General features: G+C 43.8%; 2 protein-coding genes across 13 annotated transcripts in view; one reads left to right on the top strand and one right to left on the bottom strand.

Annotated features, from left to right (window-relative positions):
* The window catches only part of LOC117096171, a 70197-nt gene extending 60086 nt beyond the window's left edge, over window positions 1-10111 (top strand). The window contains exon 6 of the transcript XR_004442370.1: window positions 10005-10111. The gene's annotated coding sequence lies outside the window, so the exon portion shown is untranslated. The remainder of the gene's footprint in view (window positions 1-10004) is intronic.
* Window positions 1-19992, bottom strand: part of MTMR3 (myotubularin related protein 3) — a 145192-nt gene that overhangs the window by 11488 nt on the left and 113712 nt on the right. For all 12 annotated transcript variants that reach the window (XM_033233178.1, XM_033233179.1, XM_033233181.1 and 9 more), the window contains 8 exons: window positions 16830-16943; window positions 12175-12380; window positions 11165-11296; window positions 10072-10183; window positions 6680-6875; window positions 5696-5881; window positions 2307-2477; window positions 942-1087 (listed from right to left, as the gene is read on the bottom strand). In XM_033233178.1, coding sequence (XP_033089069.1) covers window positions 942-1087; window positions 2307-2477; window positions 5696-5881; window positions 6680-6875; window positions 10072-10183; window positions 11165-11296; window positions 12175-12380; window positions 16830-16943 — 1263 coding nt within the window. The remainder of the gene's footprint in view (window positions 1-941; window positions 1088-2306; window positions 2478-5695; window positions 5882-6679; window positions 6876-10071; window positions 10184-11164; window positions 11297-12174; window positions 12381-16829; window positions 16944-19992) is intronic.

The raw sequence follows: 19992 nt of genomic DNA, 5'->3' as shown, positions 1-19992 counted from the left end.
GAGTTTCACCATTTTGGCCAGGCTGGTCTTGAACTCCTTACCCCAGGTGATCTGCCCACCTTGGCCTCCCAAAGTGCTGGGATTACAGGTGTGAGCCACCGTGCCCAGCCTGCAAATGCTATTTCCAAAAGACATTCTTCATGATGCTGCTGTGTTTCTCAGTGGGTGGCAAAGTAGCACTGGTGTTTCTTGATATTACAGTATTTTAAATTAATGCGTTATCTATCAGTCTGTATAAGTGACAAAGCCAAATTTTTTCTTTTTTTTTTTCTTTTTCCTGAGACAGGTCTTGCCCTGTCATCCAGACTGGAGTGCAATGGATCTTGGATCATTGCAACCTCCACCTCCCAGGCTCAAGCGATCCTCCTGCCTCAGCCTCCCAAGTAGCTGGGACTACAGATATGTGCCACGACGCTTGGTTAGTTTTTGCATTTTGGGTAGAAACGGGGTTTCACCATGTTGCCTAGGCTGGTCTGGAACTCCTAGGCTCAAGTGATCCTCCTGCCTTGGCCTCCCAAAGTGTTGGGATTACAGGCATGAGCCACCAAGCCTAGCCCCAAAGCAAAATTTTCTGTCATCTGACAGTATCTGCCTTTTACGCCTCAGAAGACAAATCATGGCAAATAGGCAGGGGCACAGAACGCTGGGGAAAACACAAACCAGGGGTCACAGAAAACCTGGAGGATTTGCTCTATCACTGAGGAGCTGCTCAGTGCATGCAAAACAACATGAAGCAACAGGGCCCAACTCACTCCCAGAAACAAGGCTCTTACAGCCTTGTAACCCAGAAATCCCTATAACTTCCCTGAAAAAACTGCAGAGATCTAAGAAAGATATTGTGGAGGCAGATAACATTATGATCTCTAACCATCCCTGGACATGTCCCAACACAGGAATACACCACACAGGCTGTCAGGCCCGTGGCATCACCCTGGGCTCACCGGCTCAGGGGTGGATCATCAGGGCTGGTGCCTGGGGCTGGGTATGGTGCACAGCTGTCGTCCACAGGGGTGGTTGGGGATGGGCAGGGCAGGTACACTGCACTCCACAGCATCAGGTTACGCACATGGCACACAGGGTACAGCACCTGAGGAGGGGGGAGGACACAGGTTTAAATAGGTCCCAATAAGTCTTCTAGGATGTCTGGAAATGAGGATCAAGAGCAAGCACCAAGCTGGAATACCAAACAGGGCTGATCGGATCTCCACAAAGCAGCAGCACCAATGGATACAGGTCTATCCCAAGAGGACCAATACAGGACTAGACATTTTTATTTTTCACCTAAGAGCCTCTTGAGAGCACGAAAATCTAAAATATTTTTTTAGATCCCTTTCTCATTATAGTTATTTCTTGGGTCACCTTCAATGTCTGACTTTCATCAGCTTGATTTGTTGCTTTTACTGCCTAAGAAAGTGAGTCATTCTATTAGATGCTGATTGTCCATCCCGCTGGCACAAAAGCTTGGCTTCAAGAAACACTGTCAAACCCATTTTATAGGATCATTTAAATTAATCATGTGAAAAGAAGGAAACTTTTCTGCTGTATTATTTCCTCAGAAGGCACACTGAAGGGGAGAGACAAGCAGTCAGCTTAAATCTTTTCTATGATTACTTAAATGTAATAAGAACCATATAAATAATCCAGGAAATCAATATAAACTCTGATTAGCCTCCTTTTGACTTCTTTAGGGTTTAAGATACATTCTGACAAAGACAATATTACTATGAAACTGACACATATGTCTATGTGCCTCATTTTCTCGGCTTAACAGAAGGTATTCATTCCTTCGGGGAACAAAGTCTTAAAGGGCCTGCCAGCTTTTCATGTGAGCAGAGAATCACACAGACAGACACACACACCCCCCCCAATGTCAACAGTTTAGTGTTCTGAGAGAAGCTATGGTGGGTATCATTGTTTACTGACACTGGGAGGGTGCTGGGGGCCTGGTGGCAGCTCCTTCTGAGCTATCAGTGCATCAGGAAGCAACTTAAGTGCCTCTCCCATAAGACAGAACATGCTAGAAATAAGTTAAGCTCTGGAGGCAGTGCCAAAAAAGATTCGTGTCTAGGGTGGCAAAGTAGAGATCTGTGTTAAAACAAACCACCCTCAGCAAGTAGTCATCAGAAACAGGTCAGAGTACCATCAGAAGCAGGACTTCCTCAGGACAGAATCATACGGGAAAAATGGAATCAGTCCATCCAGAGATAGAGATGCCTTCTCAAAAACAGTCACTACTCAAAAAGGCTCTCATATGCAACCCCAAATTCCTTCTGCTGATCACAGTGGAAAGGCTGAAGGATACATACGGCTTCTGACTGAGAGGAATACAGTAGGTTTTTGAAAGCCTTGTTGCCAGCCCGAAGAAGTGACCACACGGAACATGTCCGTTCCTGAGTATGCTTCTCCCCTCTCTCCTTGGCATTGTTGCACAGGAATGTTCCAAAGAGGCAGGAATAGGTATGCTGTACCAGTTTCACCTATGGGATTCCAATAAAGCATAAATTAAGCAATCAGGCATGCATACTCTGAGAAATCAGCTCAGCCGAGCCACCTTATCCTGGCATCCCTAAGAACACTTCAATTTACTCTGTTAGGACGGGGAACCCAGTAAGCCATGCAGTAGCCTCCTCCTCCTCACACCACCAATTCCAGGACCCAACCACCTGAGTCAGACAGGTTGTTGGTATCCCCATTCCTCTTAGCTTTCCTGATAAATAGTCTGAGATTCTGAATTAACAGCCAACCTCACAAGCGCCAGAGCATATGAACGGGGTACAGGAGCACGTCCGTGTACAACTCAAGTCTGAGCTGAGAGTATACTTGTAAAACTACTTGTTCATTCGACAAATTATTGAGCATTTCACATGCCCCAAATATGACTAAGGTGCTAGACATGCAGCAATGACCAGCAAATTCTTCTGCCCTGATGGAGCTTGCTCTAGTCATAGGTGAAGAGTTACCAGTGCTATGGAGAACAAGGCAGACTGAGATGGACAGGACATGTATGAGGCAGTACAGGATGGCCTCACTGGCTGGTACCCAATGGACATGAAAGAGCAGGCATGTGGGTATCTGAGGGGAAGCACTCCAGGCAGAGGCAACCACATGTGCAATGGCTTTGAGGTAAGCACATGCTTGCAATTTCTGAGGTAAGGAGGCCAGTGTGACTAAACGAGACTGCACAAGAGGGAGAATGGTAGGAAATAAACCTAGAGAGGTAGCCTCTAGGAAGGCCCTGGAAGGCCACTTTAAGGACTTTGGCTTTTACTTTGTGTAAAATGTAACTAGAGGTTTTTAAGCAAAGGAATGATACAGCCTGTCTCATGTTTTAGAAGAGACTCTCTATGCTGGGATGACTCAACTAGGGCAGGAGATGATGGTGGCTTCAACCAGTGTGGTACCCATAAAGATGGCAATAAATAATCATATTTTAGATATATTTTGAAAGCAGAGCTGCAGAATCTGACTAAATGTGAAAGAGGGAGCGAGGCAGGGAGGGAAGGAGGAACGGAGGGAGGGAGGGAGGGAAGGAAGGAGGAAGGGAAGGAGGGAGGGAAGGAAGGAGGAAGGGAGGGAGGGAGGGAAGGATGAAGAGAGGGAAGAAAGGAGGGAGAAAAGGAAGGAGGAAAGGAGGGAGGGAAGGAGGGAAGGAAGAAGAGAGGCAGGGAGGGAGGCAGGGAGGAAGGCAGGGAGGGAGGGAGGGAGGGAGGCAGGGAGGAAGGCAGGGAGGAAGGAGACTTGACGATGACAAAGAATTTGCCCCAAACAAAAGGAGGGATGGAAATACCATATGGTGAGAGAGAAGACTTCTGGAAGATCAAGTTTGGAAGATCAAGTTTTATGGTGAGGAAACACAGAAATCAAGAATTAAGTTTTGGACAGGCACGGTGACTCATGCCTGTAATACCAGCATTTTGGGAGGCCGGGGTGGGAGGATATTGTTTGAGCCCAGGTGTCTGAGACCTGCCTGGGCAACAAAGCAAAACCCCATCTCTTAGAAAAAAATAAAATAAAATTTAAAAACATCAGCCAGGCACAGTGGTGCGCAACTGCAGTCCCAGCTACTCAGGAAACTAGGGCAAGAAGATCACTTGATCCTGGGAGTTCAAGGCTGCAGTGAGCTGTGTTTGCGCCACTATACTCCAGCCTGGGTGACAGAGTGAGATGTTGTCTCCAAAAAGAGGAATCAAGTTTTGAATTTATTAAGTCTGAAATAACATTAAGACAGCCAAGTAGAGATACCTAGTAGTCACAGATAGATACGTGAGTCTGAAATGACGAGGTCTAAGCTGAAGGTGTATAAATGTGGGACTCTTCAGCACACCATCTGTAGATGGCAATTAAAGCCACTAGAATGGATGAAATACTTAGAAGTGTAGATGGTGAAGCAGCCTGGAGGCTGAGCAATGGGGCATTCCAACATTTAGAACTGGGGAGAGGAGGCTGGGTGTCAAAGCTTACGCCTGTAATTCTTTGGGCAACCAAGGTGGGAGGATCACTTATCAGGAGGTTTGAGACCAGCCTGAGCAACACAGCGAGACTCCATGTCTATTTACAAAAAATTTTTAAAAACTAGCCAGGCATGTTGGAATGTGCCTATGGTCCCAGCTACTGGGGGAGCTGAGGTGGGAGAATCCCTTGATCCCAGGAGTTTGAGGATGCAGTGAGTTATGATCACACTGCTGCATTCCAGTCTGGGTGACACAGTGAGACACTATCTCAAAAAAAAAAAAAAAAAGGAACTGGAGGGATTAAGAGGAATCAGCAAAGGAGGCAGAAACAACCCAGTAAGGTAAAAGGAGAACTAAGAGCAAGGAAGTACTAGAAGTCAACTGAAGAAAGCATTTCAAGGGAGTGGTTAAACTGTGCCAAATGGTAATGATGGATCAAAGAGATGAAGACTGAGAACTTATCACTGGATTGGTGACATGAAGGTCACTGGTCATTTTAACAAGAGCAGCTTTGGTAAAGCAGTAGGGTGAATGCCTGACTGAAGTGGGTTTAAGAGAGAATGGAAAGAGGAATTTGAGATAGCAAGGGTAGAAAACTTGAGGAGCTCTGCTATAAAGGGGAATAACAGCAATGGGATGATTGCTAGAGGTAAATAGTTAGAGGTAAATGCAGGACCAAGAATGGGTTTTGAAAAATGAGAGACACTACACATTTTAAGCTGAAACCCATGTCTGGTAGAGAGCGAAACGCAGTGATGCAGAAGGCAGAGAGGAGAAATGCTGGAGCCAGCCAGTGCAGCAGATGAGAGGAGATGAGAGCTGGTATACAAATGGACAGAGGGGGCTGGAAGAGGGCAGGGATAGTGAACCCTCCAACAAAGGAGAGGGTGCAGAGAGTGTGAGACAGACATAGGGGGTCTGGTAGACAGACTGGAGGGAGCATGGTCCAGACATTCTGATCGCTTCTATTTCTAACTGCTATTTAGGGTTTCTACCATCCCTTTAAAAATAAGTTTAAAAATAACACAAGGACTTCATGCAAACCTGGTATACCTGGATTTTCTCTTTTTGAAAAATAGCAAAACTATTAAAAAACAAAAAACAAAAAAAACAGTAACAGGAAAAAAAAATCACCTCTATTAAATTCTGCAAGAGGCAGCACAGTTTCATGTGAGAACTGGCCCACTAACATTTGTACTGACCCTCCTTCAAATCAAGAACATCCCCAAAATGAAGAAACTCACAAGGAATGCTTCATTGAACTCAAAAGAGCAAGGAAATTGCCTCTGAAGCTGATGAACACAGTCAAGCCACTGCAGAAACACTGGGCAACGTTCATTCAGATCATCCGAGTTCTCCCCATGACCACACCGGTCAGCAAATTTATGGCCAAAATCCAGCCACTCCATTTCCACGAGGACCTGGAAACCCTGCAGGGAAGCATCCAGGAGAGACCATTTGTGCTAGACTATCCAGACTGTGACAGTCCTAAGCCTGGTGTCACAGAAAGCAATCCCCTCTAACAGCCTCCCAGAAAGCCCACATGGCCTTGCCCTTTGGTGGAAGGCTCTCACCCTGATGAGGCACATACTTAGGGAAATTTCCCAATTCTCTGAACTCCATTCCTTGATCACTGAAATGTACTGATTGCGTTTAAGCCTTTCTTGAATGTGTATTTTTAGCCTCTTGTGTTCACTATATAAAAGCCACACTTGTCCCCTAAATTTCTCTTTTAACATTTCTGCCTCTGGTGTTATACTTACAAAGTCAAGTTTGTAAAATCCTTCTACACCCCAGGTTTAATAAATATTTGCGTATATTGTAGGGTACTTTATGATTTTTCTTTCATCTTTAACCCAACAGATGGTTATCTCAGGTAGAACCGCTTCTCCACAGAACACTCTGTGTTAACATCTAGCATGCCAAGATCCTTTTACAGACGCCTTCTTTTCCTGAGGTAGCTAAAAACTTTTACAAGTAGACAGACTGCAAAGGAAAATGTGTCTATATTCTCAATACCTTGTTACCCATCATCTGCCCCATTTTAAGAGGTGCAAGAACTGTGGGAGGAACCACCATAATTTAGCTCATGGTATAAAGGAACAATGATCAAAACAGAAATTTCACTTTCTTTAACCTAATCACCACTCCCAAAAACTGGCATCACTCCTGAGATGTCTCCCCAGCTCATCCTGAAGTACCAACCCCTCCCATTTGGATGCGCTCACCTCTATGGTTCGGTAATAAGGGTCCAGCAAGAGCTTAGCCAATGCCACAATCTGGGGGGTGCGGTCCCAGCCATCTGAGCAGTGCACTAGCACCGGCCGCTGATCCTGATCCACAGCATGCACTACCAGAAGCGCTGATTTCAGAAGCACAGACAAGTGATGGAGCCATTTTGTGCTTTCAAGAGCTGATAGCCAACTATAAAAACAGGAGAGGATTAGAAAATGCTGATATTTATGATTTACTGCATCATGCTCAATGATTGTCAAATTAAAAAGTAATTCCCAAAGATTTCTCTCGCCAAATACAACACTGCCAAAAAAAAAAAATCTGTGTGTTCATAAAGCATGTCTCAGGATGAGGCCCAAGCCCTACTATACAATAGAGAAGAGCCTTAGACGTAGGGGCTACAATTAATAGGACCTTTTGTTCTAAAATCTGTATGTATTATTTTCCAGACAAAATATTTGACATTTTTCAGTCCATGGTATAAGGCAAGTGGCTCTTTCTGGAATCTTCTCCTGAATAAAATGTAGCCACTGCTGAGATGTAAAACAGACGATATTTAATCACCAGCAACTATGCCCAACAAGTTCTCAAAAAAAAAAAAGTAAAGAAAAACTCAAAAATACAAAAATATCTATGAGACATAAGCTGGATGCCGTATACAAGAATGGTACACACAACACTGCCTATGACCCAGACTGTAACACCTACCACTGTTTAATTCTTTAATGTTTACTAAAACCAGACGGGCCCAATCTGATAATTTATTCTCATACAAATTAGTACACCAATGGCCACACACTGTTGCTGGGCTTAACACAGACTGGATTCAGCAGGGATCTAGAACTTTTTTTTGAAAGACCTTTAGGGGCTGGGCGCAATGGCTCATGCCTGTAATCCCAGCACTTTGGGAGGCTGAGGTAGGCGGATCACTTGAGGTCAGGAGTTCCAGACCGGTCTGGCCAACATGGTAAAACCCCGTCTCTATTAAAAATACAAATATTAGCTGGGCGTAGTGGCGCATGCCTATAATCTCAGCTACTCAGGAGGCTGAGGCAGGTGAAATGGCTTGAACCCGGGAAGCGGAGGTTGCAGTGAGCTGAGATTGGGCCACTGCACTCCAGCCCGGAGGACAGAGCGAGACTCCATCTCATTTTAGGAGCATCAGATAGCAACTGCTGCCCCTTGGGAGTAATCACAAGCTAATCACACTTGCTTTTTAAACTGTGTTGACATTTTGTTTCTTGTGCTTTCCCTCACCCCTCCCAATCCCTAAGAAAGAGTTCTGATTTTTCCCAAATGTGATCAGATTTGTAGTTAAGATTACAAGTCAAGCCTTTCAAACACTGAGTCAGAGGAAGAAACAAACACTTCTGTCAGGGACTCTGGGAAGGCTATAAAGGCCTACTAAACCCTGCGGAGTAAGTATGAATTTCTGGCACAGTCTAAGGAGGTGGGGGTCTTTCCAGGCAGACAACAGAATGCAGTGCATAAGTACTGGTTGTATATGGATTTGTTTGGACTACCAACCAGACTGTGACTCCTCAGATGGCTAACACTATGTCTCAGTCATAACTGTACCCCCAGCACAGTGCCTAGCATACAGCAGGGAGTCCCACTATTTAATGAATTGTAAGTCTGTTACTGGTAAAAATCCAATCTTAAGACTTTCTATCTCCTAGTAGGTACCTGAGAAACATTTTTTCCTGAAGGATCAATTGTTTATTTTCATTCCTCACATATTCTCGAAAGGAACTAAAAGATAAGGCTTAGGAGAACAAACACTAAATTATCTCCTAGCACCTGAAGAAATGGTAAACAAGAGAACCAGTGTGAGGTTCTTTTGAACCTAACTAAACTATTATTTAATACCAGTTGGTGTTGTCTGTGACTAACGAAGCTGTACTCCAAAATCTGCCAGCCAAGGAGGGGCTGCTGAGAGACTCCCCATTCCCTTGTCCTATTCTCAACCTGCACTAGAAGCCTACCATTCCCTCATCCTCCACAGCCCCAAACACAGGCCACAGGGCCTAATTACAGCTGCCCATCACTGCTACAGCTGCTTTTTATCCATGAGGGAGACTTCAGTGCAGCATGATTTGCTGCCAAATGCATAAAAGCATTACCTTTAATAAAATCCCCAAGACATTTATGTGGACCAGATGAGGGCTAATTATATCTTTTTGACTCTGATAGTTAAGAATTTTAACATATGGAGGGTATCATGTATTGTTGATTACATCTCTTTCATCTTATAGTGAGGAAAACTGAGATCTACAGTAGTTAACCCCTTGGCCAAGGTTACACAGTTCGTGGCCGATCTCCTGGGTCCCTAGCCAGGCTCCTTCTACATACCACGCTAGGGAAGAAAGTGCTGCTAGCTGGGACCTGGAACTGTGTAGCAAATGCAAATGGTTAATCCCCAAAGGAGGTAGCAAGCTCAATTCTCCGGTCAGGCTTTCCCCAAAGGCACTGCTTCATCCTCTGGGCTGATGACAACTATGGTGAATTTAATCATTTGCTACTGGCAGTCAATATAAGTGGTTTAGGCAGCATCTGATTTAATAAATCAAATAAAGAATGCAGGAAAACTTGATGGGATCATGAGATCTACTGAATAGGACCCAGAGAAACAACTATGGGCTCCAGCACAAATACCAGAAAAAAGAAAATTCTGTCTTCTCTGGCACCTATCCCTGGCTTCCTGAAACAGTACAACAGGACTTTTAAATATTTATTTGTCTATGTTTGTTTTATAGAGCATTCTTCCTAATTTATCTTGTATTCAATCAGTACCCTTGGAGGGGGTATCATTTCACCTTCCTCACTGCAAATGCCAGCCATTCATATTTAATAAGCAGTAAGAATGACAACGTTCTTAGTAAATGAGAATAGTTTAGAAATTGAAAGCAGATGTAAAAGGAACTGACCTAATGGCAAGTTTTAACCCCTTTAGTACATGATGACTAAATTCTGACTTTTCATGATAAAACATCCCAGTTCCTAACAGGTTAAGTATCACTATGGGACATCAGAAACTGAAGAATTAAATTACTTTGGGCTAAAAAATGATGTGGAAGGGAAAGGTCCCAGGACCAACCGTAAGGTAATGCTTCTGTTTTGATGCTGAGATTTCTTCTGTGCTGCAGATTTTAAAACCTTTCAAATGGCTGTATTTTCTCCCAACTCTTCCTCTGTGCTGCCACATTTTGGTCCCAGGAAGGAGACACTTACAGAGACTGGACTGGTAACTGAAGTTTACCAAGAAACAGAAGGAAAGACTGCTCCAAATTAATTTTTTTTTCTTTTTTCCCCCCTTAGTTCGAGGAAAGACGAAAACTAATTATTTAAGAGCAATGCAAAATGAAAGCCAAGGTCAAGGACTTACTTTCCCGGATCTGGCATCTGAGTGCACAGCAACCGCAGAGACTGAAAACTCCTCCGAATAGAATGAATGTTTGCCATCCCCATAAACACAACTTCACAGTTTGGGTAATACTCTGGAGAGAGTAACAATAAAGAGAACACAAATATGTTGAATTTAAAGCCCACAAGGCCAAATCTAAAAGCAAACTGGCTATAAAACAAACCCACTGCAGCTTCTGATTAATGAAACTGAAATGTTTTGAAACGCTTAAGTATTAGCCCAATCCTTTATAATAAGAGGAAAACACTGAATTTTAGCTATCTTTTCAAAAAGGGTGAAAACGGAAGGTTAGATTTGTAAAGAAGATACTGACATAAAATAAAAGCTATTATTTTTTAAAAGAAAGGCCTACTTCGATCTCAGTCTGGCTTTACTTCTTGGGCCTTATCTAACTTGTGGCTTTGGAATCTCTTTGAAAGGAACTCAGCAGAACAATGCGTTCTCACATTCAAATTTCACCTTGGTACAGCTGCTTTCAATTTCCAGCTTAGACCACATCTGAACAAAGAGCCTGGTGCCTCTGCCTGTGCCAGAGGCACTGAGGGGGGTCCCTCCTTGGTGAAAACTAGCATTCCAACAGTAATGGTGTTACAGCTCAGGACAGAGGTACTTTACTAGGGTTCTGTATTTACTGCTTCAATTTTCACCCCAGGTTTTCTAAGGAAAGGCCCTTGAGGAGTTTGCTACAAGGCCAGTGATGAGCATACCCTCTGTCAAAGGCAACAAAAAGCTTTAGACGGCTGAGAAATTGAGCCCACTAAAGCAGCAGCTTCCAAACATGAACAGGCCTTATTATGGGGAAGATCTGCTTTCCTTATCACCTAAAAGTTGGCACAAGGAAGGAAGATTATGTGACTTCATTGCACCTCCTCCTCCATTTCTCCTCAGAAAAGAACATACAGTGTTAATCCAGAGAGAAGCTCTGGCACTCTCACGACAGGATGGATGAGGAATATGGCTTGCCACTTATTTCAAATTGAGAACTAAGTCTCAGATGGGCAAGGGCTGCAGTCACAAGGAGAAAGGATGGGGAACAAAGCACCATACACCTCACCTGGGCATTCGCAGCCTCCTCCTTTGGCTCGGTTTGCCACAGCAGCTGCATAGGAGCGAGCATCCAAGATCAAAAGCTTCTGCGGTTGGATGGCTAAACTCTCTGCTCCTGAAGCATTTGACAGAGAAGAATCTAGGGACATGGAGGGGGCATACTAAATGAGCCTGTCTCTCCCAGAACTGTGCAGAATTAGACCCACAGGCACATCTTACGGAAAGGCTCAATAAAATGAAATCCCCTAACCAAAACCCTGATACATAGGACTCTTCTCTTTAGTTTATTTTCTATGTTGCCTTCTTAGGAAAGATGAGAAGGATTTATTCTCCAAAACTGACTCCCAAGGTATACATGCGGTTCACACAGTCCAATCTCTTATACTTCTTTTTTTTTTTTTTTGAGATGGAGTCTCGCTCTGTCGCCCAGGCAGGAGCTCAGTGGCGCCATCTCAGCTCACTGCAAGCTCCGCCTCCTGGGTTCACGCCATTTTCCTGCCTCAGCCTCCCAAGCAGCTGGGACTACAGGCGCCCGCCACTGCGCCCAGCTAATTTTTTGTATTTTTAGTAGAGACGGGGTTTCACCATGTTAGCCAGGATGGTCTCGATCTTCTGACCTCGTGATCCGCCCGCCTTGGCCTCCCGAAGTGCTGGGATTACAGGCGTGAGCCACCGTGCCCGGCCAACTTCATTTCTACACCTGTTGTCCTTTCATGAAGCCTGGCATTTCCTGCCATGGTCTGCAGATACTGCAAGTCCCCTATTACATACACACTCCATTTTTGTCACAATGGCAAGAAAGACAACACACACACTAATATCTTGATTGAGGTTTGAAACAAAGGGTTTTCTGATTCTCCACCAAGACCCATGACTCCTCAATCAATCTCATCAAGTGAAGCTCTGCACATTCACTTCTATAAAAGTAAATCTATGTTTTGTAAGGAAAAGGCCATTTCAAGAAAAGGTTCTTAGATGATATAAAAATTATTGCCATGGGTCCAGGGAGCACCTTACCGAACTCCACGTCAGAAAGGTCTCCCCCATTGGGAAAGTCTCGAGAAGTGTTTCTAGTTGACAGCTTGCTGCCACTCGATCGGGAGTCAGAGGCACAAGCTTTGGCTACTGACTGTACCAGATGCTCATCATCTGCATTTCGCCAGCCCCACCAGCTAACCTCTGGCTGTCCACAGCGGGCAATGACAGCTCCATTGCTCTGGTGCCTGTGTGAGGAATAAGAGACAACAACTGTACCCATTCAGATGCTCTCTGTACTCACACAAAATAGATTTTAAGTGCCTTAATGAATAGTCTAATTCTAGGTAAGCGTTAGGTCAGTTTCAAGTCTTCTCAGTATTAAAGAGGGTAGAAATCTTACACAACCAACAAGAACAACAAAACCTGTGTGTCTTTCTCAATGATCGTAACATCACAGAGATCCCTGTAAAGTTACCAAAAAATGACTAATGGATCAGGCAGCGAGGCTCACAATGCAATCCCAGCACTTTGACAGGCTGAGGCAGGAGGATTGCTTGAGCCCAGGAGTTTCAAGACCAGCCTGAGCAACACAGTGAGAATCCATCTTTATAAAAAAGTTTTTACAAATTAGCCGAGCACGGTAGCACATGTGCAGCTACTCAGGAAGCTGAGGTGGAAGGATCCCTTGAACCCAGAAGGCTGAAGCTGCAGAAAGCTATGATTGTGCTACTGCACTCCAGCGCTCCAGCTTGGGTGACAGAGCAAGACCCCATTTCCAAAAAACAACAAAAAAAATTAATGTGTACTCTTAGCAAAAATAAACATTCGTAACTTAATCTACAGATACTACACTAATTCTGCTACCAAATAGTGAAATCTGCTACCTTTTTAATGCTGAACCAAGAGCCTGCCTCTGGGAATAAAACATTTACCTGGCCCACAGTGAATTGCTTTACAAAAATCCTTTACAAAAAAAAATCCTGAGATTTCATGAGTCACAAACTGCTCTTATAATAGGCAGATAGCTCAATGAGCCAGCTACCCTTCTTAGGGCTCACAGAAAGAGAAGAAGTGCATCAACCTCAGAAAACCATACTCTGACATATCCTTTTCCATTAGACAGACCAGAAATCACAGTCTACTTTAAGGTGCTATTAAAAACCCAGACTTTTCCTAATTAGGCAATTTTAACCAATAAAAACTTAGAAAAATTCTATTACTTGGCAGTAAAGAGCAATAAAGTTCTGATACAGGCTAGAACACTGATGAACCTCAAATATGTTATGCCAAGTGAAAGAAGTCAGTCACAAAAGGCAACTTATTGTATGACAATTTACATGAAGTATCCAGAATAGGCAAATCTATAAAGACGAAAGTAGATTTGTGCGTGTGGTGACTATTATAAACTCTTAGTTACTTAAGGGAGCTTGCCTAATTCTAAGTTGGGGTTACTTATAACGATTATGTTTCTATATAAAACTGAAGCACTCTATGTCTTAGTAGCAGGGGCTTTATCCATTGGACATCTTAATTATTCAGGGCTCGGGTGATTGGGTTGCCCTGTGAATGGGTTTTTTGGGACGATGAAAATGTACTACAATTTGTTTTTAATCCTAAAGCTCACAAATAAATTAAATCTGGCACTAATCAAATTCCACTGAAATCACCAGTTTGCTTGTAGTTTTTAAATCCTCCCTCCCTGGGAGACAAGTAGCTATAAGTACTTGTGTATTGCCAACATGCTCAACTGGCTCACGTGTTGAATCGGGCCAAAACAGAAAAAATCTCAAGGATTCTTTATAAAGTGCTTCCTAGCAAATAACAGGCACTGGGCAACCACTGAGCTGAATGACTTCAAACCACGCACAAGAGGCTGGTTGGGCCTTTCCTGAGCATCCTCTTCTTCAATGCTTCCCAGCGGTATCCAAGAGGAGCAGTAGGTGGCGCTCTTTAGCCTGGATCTAGGGTTTTAGTGGCCACTGTGCATTACAGGAGCTATTAGATTTCAACTGGGCCATTGCAATAAACAATTATGTTTTCTGCAGTCTAAAATGCTTCAGACTACATGAAAGATAACTCAAACACTACAGTTAAAAATCACTGAAGGAGGCCGGGCGCTGTGGCTCAAGCCTGTAATACCAGCACTTTGGGAGGCCGAGACGGGCGGATCACGAGGTCAGGAGATCGAGACCATCCTGGTTAACACGGTGAAACCCCGTCTCTACTAAAAATACAAAAACTAGCCGGGCGAGGTGGCGGGCGCCTGTAGTCCCAGCTACTCGGGAGGCTGAGGCAGGAGAATGGCGTAAACCCGGGAGGCGGAGCTTGCAGTGAGCTGAGATCTGGCCACTGCACTCCAGTCCAGGCGACAGAGCGAGACTCCGCCTCAAAAAAAAAAAAAAAAAAAAAAAAATCACTGAAGGAATGCATTCCTACCACTAACAGAACCAGGCAAAGTATAAAAATTATGATGTCCAACAGATAAAGCCCTCACTACTAAAACCCAGAATGCTTCGATTTTATATAGAAACATAATTGTTTTAAGTAACCCCAACTTAGATTTAGGCAAGCTCCCTTAAGTAACTAGGAGTTTATAATAATCACCACATGCACAAACGAAAAAGTTGTGAACTGCACTACAGATGGGCACCCTTCACACCATCTTGCTGTTGTTACAGCAATCTCTGCCTTCAGTAATAAATCCAATTAAGTGCTCTCTCATCACAGTAGGACAAAGCCCTAATCAAGCACTGGTTCAGCATGGTGCTGTCAAGTAACTGCTGCTGGCAACCTCAGGAATCATGACCCAGTCTACAGACAACTAAATCCAGGAAATGGATGTCAAGAGTCACAGGCATCCTGCCTCCTAGGCTGGCAAAGCAGAGCATGGTGGAGGGTCCCAAACATTCTTCCACATACCCCTTACAAAGCTCCCAAATAATACAGCAACCCAGTTTGGATCTTAGCAATACAAGACACATGTTCTGAGACAGAGTCTAGTTCCAGGAAAACTGCCTAATTTTGCATGGATTACTACACCAAGAACTTTAACTTCTGATCTTTTGAAAGACTTCTCTGAAAAACTGCAAATAAAAATTTTCATTTATATATCCCCTTGTGTCTCTAGAAAAAGGGGGGGAAACCTAGGGTGCATGCCCTCTAGAATAAATTTTAGAAGGGAAAAAAAGGCTTCCATTTTTATTACATTCTAAGAAGTTTTTCTTCAACCAGCCCTCTTAAGTTTCTCTTCCCAAAGGGAGAATTCACCTAAAGCCTCTTATTCTGCAAATGAGAGTACTTTACCCCTTTTGGCCAAAGTCAGCAAGCCCGCAAATGCCAGGGCTGCTGACCTAACACAGCTGTTGGCCAGAGCAGCAACTGGCTGCTTTCCTCATTCCAGCTGAGCTGATCATTGATAAGACTCATAAATCCCTTCAGCTTTCACTACTCTCTAGTTCCTGTAGCATCCTTACCACTTGAATGACAGGTAAATTTGGTGACTGACTTTTCTAGGACTGTCTGAAAACAACAGTGATGAGAATTGAGACTGAAAACATAATGGGTTCCACTGGGCCAAAGCAAATACTTTTCCATCTCTCTCCATTCAGAGTTGGTATCAGAATTTGCCTTTAGTAAACTAAATGAACAAGCTGGTTACCTCTGTAGGAATTCCACAAGGAGACAAATCCCTTCCTACAATCTCAATATTTCAGTGGAATGAAGTTTCTAACTGTAAGCCACTGGATTGGCCCAACTCAGGGAGAGTCCAAAAAGCCGGCAAACTGGGAAAATGAAATGGAGAACGTAAACATTACAAAGAGATGACATCCAAAACATTTCCAGAATAAGAAGGAAGGACTTCTTTAAAATTTAATAGGATTCTGTGAGAACTGAGATATTCCCTGAATTATAAAAGCAGCACTCAAGAGACATAACCTAATCCAAATGTTGGTACAGAAGCTCAGTATTTATAGGCCCTCATTCAGAACCAGAACATATCTACAAAACAAGAATTATCATTCCCATTGTATTCATTAGGAACAGACTGAAGTCAGTTAGGAAATTTATTCAAGGTGCCTTAGCAAGGAGTGTAAGAATATACCTGAACTCAGACCTGTGACTCCAAAATCTGTGCTCCATCACCATGCCACCATCCCCATCTAGAACTTGCATCCCTTGGCTCTCATGCCTCTGATCACTGAAATCTATCTAGTCATGCCCCAGTCTTCTTCTCTAAATGGTTCCTCTTGAAACAGTTCTTCCACATGTCAAAGTTTCAACCACAAAGACAATCAGAGCTAACTCAACTCTATATTCCCAATGATCACTTTCAGAGACTCATCTCTCAATCCAAAAGCCCTGCTAATAGCCGAAGCTAAATGCTTAGTAAGCACATTAGCTTCACAGAATGTCAGAAGGATGTTGAAATAGCAAGTCCAGCCACTTTCCAACTAAAACTTCCTTAGCTGTTTCAAATGAACCACCAGCTAGTATTCTGAATGCAGTGAGTACTGATGTGTTACTGAAGGAGAAGCTTTAGCAATAAGGAAGTACAGCCTTGCCTAGCAAGTTCTCTGAACCCTCCCCACCCTCCCCACCCTTCCCAGCTTAGCAGCAGCAGCAGCAGAGGCAGCAGACCATATGCAGTAGGCAGCAGCAGCAGCCCAAGCTGGGACTGGTCCAGTTTAACTTACCTGTAGACGACTGCAGGGATGCGCTTCCAGGACCTGAAACTTGCTACACTTTCTAGTTCTTTGTCAGTGATCCAGGCAGGCACTATGAGCTCTTGAGGATAGCTACCACATAATCTAAAGAGAAGATGAGAAGTGGGGAGAGTCAAGGGGAGATGAGAGGGAGAGAGAAAAGGGGAGAGAGAGACACTAGGTGAGCCAGCATAAGGATGATGATCTCACTGCCACAGAGCCAGTTAAAGGCAATGAGTTGCTTTATTTGAGTTTTGGTCTCCTCAACAGAATGGGTTACCTTAAGTGTGTTTTGTTTTGTTGCCTTAAATGTTTACTTATGTGTATACAACAAGTGATACTATTTTGATTGTTCCACTTGATGCTACCTTTTGGCTATCAATGAAAATAAAAGGAAATCAAGAGTCAGTCTCTTTATACTTTATTACAACTCTTCTGCTGTAACAAGTACACACGTTATTTCTAAATACATGAGCACCCAGTCCAATTACAGAACTGAGTCTGTGTCAGCTCTACCAGACCTTCAGGGAAGGACAAAAGCCCACAATTTCACATTTCCAGAGACTTCGCAGGATTAACTCATTCTTTGATTTGAACCAAAGAGGGTGTCGTCCTTATAGGTAACAGGTGCAGCTATGGGTATGCAAAACCAATACAAGCCAGCCTATTTGCATACACAGCCTCAGTCCCATTGAACCAGGTTAGTAATGTGACTAAGCTATTAATCATAATTTCCATAAAACATACTTCAGAACAAATTATACTCGGGGCTAGGGGGTAAAGCTTTCTTTTAATGAGGGAAGATCCTAGCTGCAGTCAAGCTAGTATCCTGGGAAGCAATACTTCGACACATTTTTACTTACAGGACAATGTCTCTCTCTGGATAATCCAATTTTCTTTTTTCAATAGTGAAGGCAATAAGGCCTTTAATCCAAATCCTAAAACACACAAACTCCACCAACACCACCAACCCCCTGCCCTAGCCTATCCTATACATAGGGGAAAGCACAGAAAAACACAAAATGGCTTAGGTGTTGGGGGTTTTGATCATTTTGCACTAAATCTCTCCTGTTCTCAACTTCCAGAAGATTAAGTCTCAGGAATTTAAAAGCCACTGAACAAAGAGAATGGCTATGACTAAGAGTAGCCATACAAACCTATTCACAAACTCTTAAAACTAAGCTGGGACCCAGTAATGACGGTTAATATCTAACCATGAATCTCATTCCCTTTACTATGTATTAAACTCAAGAGTAAATTTGGCTCTCACTCTTCCCTTGTAGTAGGAAGAACTTTCAACATCCTATTGTTTCCCACCCGCCCACCTCCTTGTTTTGTCTTATGGTGGTGATAACATCCTAAAGACTGGTTCTGAGGTGTAACTGGTAAACTCCTTGGGACAATTTTGCTCTGTTACCTGGGCTAGAGAGCAGTGGAGCGGTCATGGCTCACAGCAGCCTCAACCTCCTGAGCTCAAACAACTCTCCCACTTCAGCCTCCCCAGCAGCTGGGACTACAGGAATGCACCACCATGCCCAGCTAATTTTTTTTTTCTTTTTTTGAGACAGAGTCTCGCTCTGTCGCCCATGCTGGAGTGCAGTGGCATAATCTAGGCTCACGACAAGCTCCACCTCCCGGGTTCATGTTATTCTCCTGCCTCAGCCTCCCGAGTAGCTGGGACTACAGGTGTCTGCCACCGCACCCGGCTAATTTGTTGTATTTTTAAGTAGAGATGGGGTTTCGCTGTGTTAGCCAGGATGGTCTCGATCTCCTGACCTCGTGATCCGCCTGCCTCAGCCTCCCAAAGTGCTGGGATTAGAGGCATGAGCCCACCGTGCCCAGCCAAATTTTTAAAAAATTTTCTGTAGAGATGAGGTCTCACTCTGTTGCCCAGCCTAGTCTCAAACTCCTGGACTCAATCAATCCTCCTATCTTGGCCTCCCAAGAAGTTAACTTTTAAAATCCATATTAAGGCCGGGCGCAGTGGCTCAAGCCTGTAATCCCAGCACTTTGGGAGGCCGAGATGGGCAGATCACGAGGTCAGGAGATCGAGACCATCCTGGCTAACACGGTGAAACCCCGTCTCTACTAAAAATACAAAAACTAGCCGGGCGAGGTGGCGGCGCCTGTAGTCCCAGCTACTCAGGAGGCTGAGACAGGAGAATGGTGTAAACCCGGGAGGCAGAGCTTGCAGTGAGCTGAGATCTGGCCACTGCACTCCAGTCCGGGCGACAGAGCGAGACTCTGCCTCAAAAAAAAAAAAAAAATTCATATTAATTAGGGATTATTTTCCAACAACTCTGTCTTAATTCACAGTTTTTTAACTTGATCTAATTTTCTAAACATTCTGTTCACTGTCCTATAGGTACTATACTCCCAGTAGTCAGTTCTTCAGTACCTACTTAGTTGTGGGTAAACAATTTCCAGTATAGGTTATACTCAGGAAAGCCTAATGCAGCCACAGGCTCTCTGAGGCCGCACCCTCATCCAGTATTCACCCTCTTTCTTTGCTTTGACTCGTCACTAAGAACAGGCAAAAGTATAAAAAGTCTGCAGCGCCCAACTCTTCAAAACACCCTAGGTTCTTAACTCCCTGGAGAAGGTCCACATTAAGAACTGTCTACAGCAATTAGCTATAGCTTTTCCAGTGAAAACTGAAACACTCTGATAGCTAGCCACAAATAGACCAGGAAAATGGCTATCATAATTTGAGACAGCTAAGAGGACCACAGAATGATCAGTGATGCAGGGAAAGGTAGGAGAAGGATATATTTAAAGATTTAAGATATTTAACTATCCTGGACAATTTTGTTTTATAGAAATTTGGATCACCAAAATCACAGTAGTTAACTGTCCTCCCCCACCAATGCACTTACACATTTTAAGGAAATGGGTAATGGCTAAATGGTTAGATAATTTTTTTTTTTTTTTTTTGAGACAGAGTCTCACTCTATCACCCAGGTTGGAGTACAGTGGTGCAATCTCAGCTCACTACAACCTCCACCTCCCAGGTTCAAGTAATTCTCCTGCCTCAGCCTCCCAAGTAGCTGGGACTACAGGCGTGCACCACCATGCCCAGCTAATTTTTGTATTTTTAGTAGAGACAGGGTTTCGCCACGCTGGCTAGGCTTGTCTCAAACTCCTGACCTCAGCT

The sequence above is a fragment of the Trachypithecus francoisi genome, unplaced genomic scaffold (genome assembly GCF_009764315.1).
Source record: "Trachypithecus francoisi isolate TF-2019V2 unplaced genomic scaffold, Tfra_2.0 Lachesis_group14, whole genome shotgun sequence".
In the NCBI taxonomy this organism is placed as follows: Eukaryota; Metazoa; Chordata; class Mammalia; order Primates; family Cercopithecidae; genus Trachypithecus; species Trachypithecus francoisi.
Note: the sequence above shows the minus strand (reverse complement) of the source record. Positions and strands in the feature narration are given on the sequence as shown.